Source organism: Sceloporus occidentalis, unplaced genomic scaffold (assembly GCF_023333645.1).
Source record: "Sceloporus occidentalis isolate IW3139 unplaced genomic scaffold, rSceOcc1.0.p SCAF_1, whole genome shotgun sequence".
In the NCBI taxonomy this organism is placed as follows: Eukaryota; Metazoa; Chordata; class Lepidosauria; order Squamata; family Phrynosomatidae; genus Sceloporus; species Sceloporus occidentalis.
Window position 1 is genome coordinate 166,631,764 of NW_028316981.1, and position 11,252 is coordinate 166,643,015.

An 11,252-nucleotide genomic window follows, 5' to 3' on the forward strand; every position below is an offset into this window, starting at 1 on the left:
AGCCTTAAAAGGATGAGTCCTGGGGAGAAAAAAATACTCTACATAGAAGAAGGGGAAAATAGGGGGGGCATGCTTTTTTTTTTTTTTTTGCAAGATGGGGGTGGTAGAAATCAGTTTGAAAAATACCCAGTTGAACACGGTTGTAAGACATTTATTTGGCTCCATAAAGGAAGATACATGCAAAGGATACCACATACAGATTATATTTAAATAGCAGTCACCTCCCCAAAAAACCCCACCCCAGACTCCCTCCCCCTCCCTCCATTGTAAGATATCAGTACTGCTTTTATTATTATTGTTATCTTTCCTTAAATATAATGCTCGATAGTACCACCTCATTGGAAGGAGACTGCATAACTACACAACGTGAGCATGTTCCCCACTGCCACTTCCATTTACAGACACGTATGAAATTCATTGTAGTCATTGTTTTTATTATACAATAGGCAAACTACACTAGGATAGGAAAAGCAAACTTTCAGACGCACCTAGGAACCCTAAACAGAAAAAAGAAAGGCATAGAAATAGGTCCTTTAAGTCTCCCCACCCTTCCTTCCCTTTTCTTTGTGCTGCTCCTGAATAACTTAAAACATCTTAGAAGCTGTTTTCTTTTAAAAGCAACCGCCTTACTCTTTTATTTTACATAGAAACATTGATGCAATATATATATATTTATATTTATATTCTCATGCTTATACCGATGGATGCACCTTCTCTCTCTACAAACTGTAAATACCCAAATCATAGGACTGCACACTAGCCTGAGGTCTTGAATCCCCCCCTCTTTCTCTCCCCACCTCCCTCCCATACGCAATGCATTTATACCCAAAGGGGGGGGGGATTTAAAAAAAAATACTGCACAAGATTTGTAATGGTTCTCCCCCCCCTCCTTTTCACACTTTCCATCCCTTCCTCTTTCTTCGTGTGTGTGTGTGAACACTTTCAAGTGAAATTAAAATTGGAAGTCAGTTCGCGAATTCGGTTCTCTCTGTTCATTTTCTTGAGTTTCATCCTGCGGTTCTGAAACCAGATTTTGACTTGTCTGTCTGTCAGATTAATACTCTTGCTAATCTCCAGGCGGCGCTCACGGGTCAAGTACATATTGAATAAGAATTCCTTCTCCAGTTCCAACGTCTGGTGTTTAGTGTAAGGACATCTTTTCTTTCTTCCGCTCTTTGCTGTCAGCCAATTTCCTGCAGTGTTTTCTGCCTTTATATCCTCTGTTAAAAATAATATTATTGTATAAGTATCTGTGGAATAGCAAGGAGAGCTTCCTAAGCTTCAGACTGCATTTTGCTTCTTTATAAAGCAGATTCTTTTGTTAACACCAGAATCTCCATCTTAGGCTCAAATAAATGGGTTTCGTCTCCAGCTCCCTCTGGTCGGCTATTTACAGATTTTAAGAATTCTAATTAAACAGGTTCTTACATCTAATGGTTCTGGAAAATGTGGAGGATGAAACCTTTTTACTCATAGCATTGTTCACCTGGGCATCAGAATACAAAAAACCGCCACCGCTTCATGGTCCTAAAAAGGATGTATATTTTAAGGAAGGGATAGATGCCCCATAGGAAAACAAAATACCCCAAGCAGAAAAGGCGCTGGAGCTATTGGCAATCTCTTCTGACAGGGTATCATTCTGTGACATTATTCTCATCCAGGCTTTCAGAAATTAAACCTCATACTTGAATAATGTGCCTTTTAGCCCGACATACCGCCCTGGCGGAGGCTTTACCCGACCAGCATCTTCTGGTATCCAGAACCAGACAAAATAAAGCAAGACTCTGGAAATGACATTTAAAGGGCAAATTTTTTTTTTGCTTAACTAACTGTGGCTTTTTCCCTCTCGTTCATCAGAGGACCAGGTTTCCTTTTTATTCGGGCGTTAAGCCTCTAGGAAAGTGCCTCCTTTTATAGTGGGAGAAGAGAGAGACTTTCGATTTGGGTATTTTTTTTTAAAAAAAAAGGATAAAAAAGAAAAGAGAGAGAGAGAGAGAGCAAAAACCTCACACATATTTGTCTGGACAAAATCCCAACTCTATTAGCCTTGTCCAGAGGGCCATGCTTCTTCGCAATGGCAGACACAATCTCCTTTGGGCAGCCACGGCCACACACTTCAGACGCACACCATAGAGATACATAAACACCTCGGATTTGAATTTGGACCTGCAAAGATTGTGGCAGCCAGAGCCAGTTAACATTTATCTAAGGTGTGAATATGTGTGGCATAGGTGGAAGACGTTTGGGGACTCTTAAAATCTCCGGGTCTCTTTGGGCTGCCAGACTGACGCCACCACTTCCTAGAAATCCCACTCTCCTAGAGACCAGCAATGCTCCTGCCCACCCTCCCCAAAACACACACTCACGACAACCTAACAACCATTGCGATGCCTCTCACATTCCCCAACACTGCCATTGAACCCTGCAAACGCCCAAACCCCTCAACTCCATTTCTTGATCTCCTCCTATTGCCATGGCTGGGGTAAGAGAAAGGGAATTTAGGAGACCATATGGAACAAAAAAGCAAAAGGCGAGCAAATTAAAAACAAACACCACACAAACGCACAAATCAAGCACTGCTCAAATGGCACAATGCATGCAATGCCAGTTTCATCTCTAATGATGGCTTCCCTTCTCATGGGGGAAAAATGAAGAAGAATTTGAACATCTAAGGTGGAACATTTCGTAGGTATTAATTTGTTTGAATTCAGCATCACCATGAAGCAAAAAGGGGATCACCTGTTAGATTCTTCTTCTTCTTCTCTTCCTCTCATTCCAAATCGAAATGCCAATCGTGTTTAATTTTTATTTGTTTGTTTATTTTTGCCAATTTTGACTCCCACAAATAATATAGGTCGTGAGTTGACATTTAGTAAGAAACACCTTTGGGGGATACATGTATACAGATTCCTTTTAGAAATAAATGAATAATAATAATAACAACAACCTTGACTTTGCAAAACAAAAATTCCATCTTTATTATGGCAGTTGAACTCACAGACGAAATAATTTCATCTTAGATGCGCCAAAAACACACACAAAAAGGCCACCGTTTTCAGTCATTTTAAAATAACAATGAATAAACACAAGCACATAAATATATGCATGTGTATGCATATATGTGTGTGTGTATATATACGTATAGACATATATATACAAATACACAAATATATAAATACACGTACACACACATACATATATTCAGCATCACCATGAAGCAAAAATATAACAATGAATAAACACAAGCACAAATATATGTATATGTATGTGTTTATATGCATATATTTGTGTGTGTGTGTGTATACACACACGTACACAGATATATGCAAATAAACAAATATATATAAATACACATATACACGCATACATATATTCAGCATCACCATGAAGCAAAAATATAACAATGAATAAACACAAGCACATAAATATATGTACGTCTATGTGTATATATATATATATATATATATATATATATATATATATATATGCATGTGCATATATATATGTGCATATGTGTGTGTATACACACATATATGCAAATACACAAATTTTTAAATACACATGCATATATTCAGCATCAAATATTTAAACACACACACACACACACATATATGCACACAGGTACATATATGCACATGTGCACATATACACATGCATATTGGAACGAATGAACGAAATGCCCTATCAGGGATGAAAACGAGGGAACGAAAGCCTGGGTTCTTTTGTGAGAGCCAAAACAGGCAACACATGTATGCATATGTATTGATGGGGGCCATACATGCATATGTGCCACAGCTATACATGTACGCTTCCTATGCACGTGCGAACACAGGACAACATACAACCACCCAAATATACCTCTCTCGACTGTTGATTTTATACACTTTATTCCCCAGTGTTTAGGTTCTCAAAGAAATTGAATTTGCGTACTTTAAAGCTCTCTCTTGCTTTTTATCTGAGTCCCCTCTCAGCAATATAGGAGGCCATACACACTTTTAATTTCTCATCCCTTTTCTCCCCCCCAAAAAAGACGCATCCTATGCACCCATCCTCCATGTCTTCCTTTCTGTGACCTTAAATTAAATGCTTGGAGCCCTTCTTCCCCAGAATGGGACCTAATGGACCACAGGGAACTTCGTTTTTGCAGGATTGGTTTAAGAGCACAAGCCAACTTCCAATGGAAAACACCACCTTTCTCCTTCATCAAAGCTAAAAGCCTTTTTATCCCTTGAACGCCCAAACTCCAAGCAGATGCTCCACAGACATGAATGGTCTGGGAGCTGTTTCCAACCTCAGTCAGACTCCTGAAGCCGGGAGCCGGCCGCCGGTTATCAAACAGGAATGCAGCATTGATCATGAAACTCAACAATCAAGTCCAGCCTGAAGTGTTTGGACACACCATTTCCACACCACACATCTCTTCTCCTCTCCACCGCGCTCAAACAAGAAACAGTCCGATTTCACAAACAAAACAGAAAGAACGAATAAAACAGAATAATAAATAAAACAGAAAGAAACAATAAGGTTTTTTAAAATTAAAAATAAAAAGTGGGGGAAGGAGGGAAAGACCACATTTTTAACAGCCAGCGAGGGAAATGGGGAGAAAGGAGGGCAATTCCAGAGGACAAACACCCAACACATTTTCTAACCTTGAAAAAGTCTGGTGAAAACCTTTGCACATCAAAAGAATGTGGAGACCCCTTACGACAAACACAACTTAACCAACACAACAGGCAACAGTGGCTTGCAACAACTGCACCCCAAACACAGATATCTCACACAAACCTACCCCCCCCCCCCACGAAAATAACACAACAACGTGAACTTCGGATTTAAAAGCATTGCGTGTTTCAACCTATTTAAAAAGTCTCCTTTCCTTAGGAGCTCATCTCGCTTGCTGTTGTTGTTCTTGTCGTTGTTGGCACTGTTTACTGTTGCTGCTGTCCTTTGCTGTTGTTTCCTATTGTTGTGGTGGTTTTACTATTTAGCAAAGAAAGCAGGAAGCGTTGCCCTTTATGATTGTTTGGTACAAACAACATTTGTACTAAAAAGGGGGTGCAGAGAAAAGTTAATGCATTCTGGAGGAACTAGGACCGCAGGCATTCCTTTCTGAATAGTAATATAGCAGAAGGAATAATTGTATTAATAATGACAACAACAACAATAATAGAGTAACAACAACAACAACAACAACAACAAATAGCAAGGATGATGATGAAGAACAGGATTATTATTGTTGTTATTATGATGATGATTATTGTTGTTCTTCTTCCCCATCCCATTCCCCGAAGGTGCAGGAGATCTTCCTCTTACCTTTCGCTTCGTTGTCGGAGTTGTCAGTGCTGGTATCTGTACATTTGCTCAGGTCCTTCTCAGCTTCCGAAGGGCTGATTTTGGCAACGGGGAGGCTTTTTTCTGTTTTAATTTCGTTGGCGGGGGTGTTCTGGGGGTTTTCGGGCTTTGTGTTTTCTGGGAAGCTGACTTTAGCTCCTGGTTGTGACAGTGGGGTCGGTTGTTGTTGCTGTTGCTGTTGTGTCGGCGGAGGCGGCTGTTGTTGCTGAGACGTTGGAGGCGGTGGAGGTGGTGGAAGTGGAGGTGGAGGTGGTGGAGGTGGAGGTTGCTCCAGATGCTCGCTCCTCGGGTTGAGGCTCGCCCTGGGTTCAAAACTTGCCTCAAAGTCGCTGGGGTTGCTGCAGTTGGGCGCCTTCTCCATGGAGGGGTAACCTTGGCTGGCTCTGTAGTAGCTGGGCACGGGGACTTCATGGTCATTTAGGCAAGACTCAGGCATCTGGTTGGGGTAGAGGGTGGCCTCGGTGGCGCTTTTGGCTCTTTTGTCAGTGTTGTACATGCAGCAAGCATTTTCTTCCTTGACATTGGTTGGGAAAGAGCAGGAGGGGAGTTGCCTCGCAACAGGTTGCTCGATTCGGTAAGTACTTTTTGGGTCACACCAGGTGTCTAGCTGAGAGAGGTAAGATGGATAGGTGTTGAGAGACAGGCTGGCGTTGTTATTCACCTCGTCCCTTTTGGAAAGAGACGGGATGATCCCACAGTTCCTCATCATCCCACAGCTGAAGTCGTTCCCAGACTGCATATACATCCCTTGGTTAGAGGAATAGTTCTCCCCTCTGCAGGTACCGGCTAACGAGTCCATCAAAAACGAGTTGGGAGTCACATTGTTGGGACATGACATTTTCAGAGAGGGGTTTTAAAGAGGAATACTACAGCCAGGGGCTGACATCTTTTTTTTAGGAGGGGAGGAAAAAAAATATCAGCCACCATAATTATCCACGCATTGGGTCCCAACCACGTGACTGCCAGGCCAATGAGGATTGAAAATGGCCTTGATGATTCAGACGCCGGTGACGTCACCGGGGTCAAGTTGTTGGGAGACGGGGAAACCAGCGTGGAGCAACAGCGCCATCTATCAGCTTCTGGAGGGTAGCGAACCCAGGACCTTCACGTTGAACAAAGGAGAGAGAGAGAGAGAGAGAGAGAGAGAGAGAGAGAGGGACAGGGACCCTTTCCCTCGAGTTTGTTTACCAATGAACCAACGCGTGTCTACTACGGCAGTGTGGGGGGAAAATGCAGGCAGCCAACGCGTAAATAGGAGCAAAGTCAAATTCAAATTAAAAGGTCAGCAAATAATCATCTCCCCCTCTATTCCTTCATCCTTACCTCTCCCTTTACCCCTTTCCTTCCCCCCTCCCCTATTAACCTAAGTCAAATTTCTTGGGGAGGGGGCTTTTAAATACTTAAACCAGTGCTCAGATGCTAAGTGAACTTTATCTTCTTTTCTTTTCCTTCCCCACTCCCTTCTTTTAAGCAGGAACACCTCTTCTTTGTTCATTATCTTCTTCCATGGGGAAAAAGATGTTCCTTGAAAAATAATTTTTTGGTCCTAGAGAAATACTTTTCTGAGTTGCTTTATAATTTTAGGGTTTTTTTAATGGTGGAGAAACTGAACTAAAATATTCCTAAAGTCGAAGGGGATCGAAAGGATCTTTAGAATCCGTGTCTAACTATTAGTTATTCCAGTTTTCTGGGCTTACGACAAATATAAAGCACTGCCGTATTAAGTCATCTTATTAAATCCAGGTGTTTCCTGCATTTAAAAAACTGTTTAATAATTGAAATCTCAGTTCTTGGGGCGTTTTTTGCGTTTATTTATTCCAGAAGGGTTTTCTTTCCTTCTCTCTCTCTCTTTTTTTAAACAAAGTTTCTTGCCTGTTGATCCTTCTCTCCAGTACTTAAAAATAATATCCCCCTAGAAGGTGTGTGTGTGTGTGTGTGTGTGTGTGTGTGTGTGTGTGTATATATGTCTGAATTAAAGGGACTTTTCTTTTAAATCATTCCTGTTCTCATCCATCCAGAAATCTAGAACTCTGAACAGATTGGGATAGATGCTTTACAGAGCCGCATTAAAATAAACAGATGAATAGAAAAGGACACAGAATTATTTTCCAGTGGGAGTGAAATGTGGGCACTTCCTCCATCCATTCACGGAATTGCTTCAATAAAATGAAATGAAATTTCGGAGTATGGGGTGTCCCAGGCATGCCTTCTTCATTAGAAAGCCTCTGCGATCAAACTAAGTTTGTCTCTGATATTGTTTTCATGTCTTCTACTCCCAGCCAAAGGTGTCTGTGTGCCTCTATGAATACCTAAGTATATGTTTATATCTTCTTGGTTAATTTCTTGGCTCTTGTCTCATTTACTCTTTATGAGCCTCTTTCTTCTCTCTTTCTCTTTCAACTTAACGACGTCACCACAATCACGGGTATTTCAGATATAGAGATATATTGAATTAGATGTTTTCCTTGTGGCTGTTTCCTTTGTTATGCGTTTCCTAAATCGGGTTGCAATTAAGTCAAATTGTTCTTTAGTCTATATTAAATTGGCTAACGTGTTGAGGAGCCCCACTTTGATAATTTTAGGGGTTTGTTGTTGTTTGTTTTTTTTAAAAAGGAATTGGACCTTTTCTAAATAATTTCACTATAAAAAGATGAGTACTAACAGGCATAATAATAATAATAATAATAACAATGGCAAGAATAGTATTAGCCAGGCGGCCGGGAATTTCAAGATCATTACGAAGGATTGTAAGCCTTCAAAGGGTTCATAGTCATTTTCAAGGGGTAAATAAGTAAGAAGACTTTCTCTCTCTCTCTCTCTCTCTCTCTCGCTCTCTTTTTGGGAAAAGAAAGCTAAATAAACAGTGAGGAAAATTGTGCTGGATAAAACCAGGGCACTTGATCAGTTTGGGCTGTGTGCATATTTAGTGTTTTAAAATGCAACGTGGGCTCTCTAAGGCCAAAGTGGATCTTCGCCTTCCCGTGTTCCTTGTTTTACAATTCCATTCGGCTGTTGCTTTGAAAAGAGTTTTTTAAGACTGGGAACCCCCCCCCCCCACCTTCACTTCAAGCCCCCCCCAAGCCAATCTTCAAGGGTGAGAAGTTTTAATATCGTAGGCCAAGGAAGTCTTAAAAGACATCATCCGATTTGTCTCCAAGCCCTTTCCACCCCCTCCATGCCACTCGCCCACCCCCCTCTCCGAAATGCAGCACATGCTAAGAGCTTTCCTGCACTTTAAACGCCCGTTTGCTTCCTCTGGAAAGCTATTTGCGACTTTATAGCCTCTATTTGTGTTATCTGCATAGGTCTTTTTAAAACAGTTTGATAGAAATCGTTCAGTTTTATGATATCCAACGAAAATTCCACATAATATTTATAAGCAAAAGAATAAAACTTTAGCATGGGAACCAATACTTCCTCATTTATAGGTGATGAAATTAAAGACCAATGCAGTTTGGCATTATATGGCTTTCCCTCGTTCTCCCTCCCTCTCCACAAACCCCACTCTTTCCTCTCTCTCTCTCTCTCTCTCTCTTTTATTTTTGCAGATCATGTGGCTAACTCCATAATTTTAGGCTCGGTAGCCTTACACCTTTTCACACATGTATTTCTTTGTGTGCACATATGTGTATGTGTGTATGTGGGTCAGGGGAGGCAACATTTGGCCTCGCTTCCCATTCTGTTTGGTTAAAAATAGTGTGTGTGTGTGTGTGTGTGTGTGTGTGTGTGTTTCCAAGTCTTTTATATCCTTATTTACTGCTGCGCATTCTTGCGTGTGTTATATTTCTCTCTCCCTCTGCCCCCATTTCACTATAGGAAGCAGGAAGAGGCATCTACAAACCGCATTGTGGTGAAACCTGTCAAATAATTTGATTTTTATCCTCTTCACAGATCCAAGGTATTCTCCCGAGTTATACCCATATCCCTGAAGACAAGACAGAGGCGTTTTCAAAGGTGCAAAGCTGGTGAAGAATGGGTTCCTGGGTGTGTATAGGATGTTGTTGACTGTCCTTTGATAAATAAATATAAGGAGAGTGCTTGCGTCCAAGCCATCTCTTCCTTATGCAAACACACAGTGAAGGATTTCCAACATCTCTTGTTGGGGCTGACGGTCAAAGTCTTTCACATACACACAAAACGATGGCCCTGGTGGCTGGAGTTGGAGGGGGGTTGCCTGGGAGAGAGGATTACCTCCCTAGCAAAAGAAGAAGAAGGGGGGAAAAGACCCCACTTCCGTGCCATTTCTTAACCTCAATCCGCCTCTTTGGAGCTCTGGCAGGTCTGGCCAATAAAGGAGCAGGCGAGGGAATGTATCCAGGAGACGGAATATTGCTTAAAGTTAAAAAAATAATTAGAAGTATGATAAACATGGGTCATTAATGAGAAGAGAAATAAAATTCATCAGCCTAAGTAGAACCCCCGTTGGGAAAAATGCTTCCCTCTAATTGCAGAAAATAAATACCAACAAAATGCTATTAAAACTTTGAAAGGAGAAAGCATTTGTGGGGAATAAAGACCAGGAAAGCCTGCTCTGGGGAGCCTCGTTTCGGTTTTGCACTACTCCTTTAGAAATCAGTGTGCAAAGTGTGTGTGTGTGTGTGTGTATGCATACATGTATGTACTTACATGTGCTGAGATGTACATTACTAAAATTGTAAAAGAAAGAAGAAAAAGAAAGGAAGCAAGGATGGCTGCGGCGGCTGCAGGGGTCGGTATTCATCCCATTTTTGCTGGCTCAAGAGTGGACTTGATCCAGTAGATCTCTAGGTTGGTTTGTTATTGGATTTAAAAAAAGAAAGAACAATCTGTAGTCAAAACCAGGGAGGAAATGAAAGCCAGGCTCGGGGAGTTTCGCTACCTTTCTTCCTCTGGGGATCTGGAGCAAAGTACAGACGGTGGCCCATTGTCTCTGCTGTCTGATTGCCCTTCCTGTGAATGCCAAAGGCAGACAGTTCAGTTGACCTCCCCCCTTCCCGAAAAAAAAGAAGGAGCCTTGGGTTTTCCCAATTTCCCCTTGGCTTCTCTTAGGGCCGAGTCCTACCCTCCGACCGAGGGCCGCGGCTCTGGCTGCGAGGGAGAACTGCCCCAATCTCTCCCAATCTCTCACACAGGGAAGCCACACGTTCCCCTTAAAACCTAAAACATTTTTAAAACGGAGAGAGCAAGGGGGGAAAAAAAGAAAGAAAGATGCACGTGTCCAATAACTCACACCAAAGTACATCTCAAACTTGCACATAATATTTTACCTGCTCCGTTTCCCTTCTAATTATTTAACCCTGAGTTATGCCGTGGAAAGTGCCTCTTATGTCCATTGTATTTTCTCCCCTTCTTTTAAAACTAACTTCTCTCTTTCCCCCAACCCCCCACTAACGTTTTTATGGCATTCATTCATTTTCCTTTCTAAGAAGAAGTCTTTGGTAGCAACACTTTAATGATTACCTTAAATTTGTATTTCTGCTTGGTATTACGCCCCGTGTTGTGGAGGAAATAATTCTGATTTATGGCAAAGTACACTGGAGTACAATAACAGTGATGCAAAAATAAAACCCACGCCTTTAGATGTTGGCTTAGAAACTGTAAACTATCACCACAAGAAATCTATCAAACTTTACAATCCCTCTTATACTGCTTCCTTCTTTCGGAGTAACTTAAGTCAAAGAATTATGGAATGATATTATGTTCCTTGAGGTGGTACTGAAAAGTGTGTTCAAGTTATTTCTGCCCCAACATGGGATCTCTAGTCGCCAAAATGCTGGTATGAGTTTAGTTACCTTTTTATTTTCTTTGGACCAAAGTTGAAGCGCCTGTCTATTGCCGCTTTGGACGCTGGTTACATCTCTCTCTCTGAATTATCTATCTGACTGCATACCACAAAACCTTCAGTTTCCAGCAATTTTTAT

At 41.4% G+C, this 11,252-nt stretch overlaps 1 protein-coding gene across 1 annotated transcript; it reads right to left on the minus strand.

Moving 5' to 3' along the window:
- Nucleotides 1-312: 312 nt before the first annotated feature.
- HOXC10 (homeobox C10) lies at nucleotides 313-6,230 on the minus strand. Its single transcript, XM_089508955.1, has 2 exons — nucleotides 5,314-6,230; nucleotides 313-1,220 (listed from the first exon to the last, which is right to left on the minus strand). Exons 1-2 carry the CDS (start codon nucleotides 6,188-6,190, stop codon nucleotides 943-945), a joined length of 1,155 nt encoding a protein of 384 aa, XP_089365081.1. The 5' UTR covers nucleotides 6,191-6,230; the 3' UTR covers nucleotides 313-942.
- Between the last annotated feature and the right edge of the window lie 5,022 nt (nucleotides 6,231-11,252).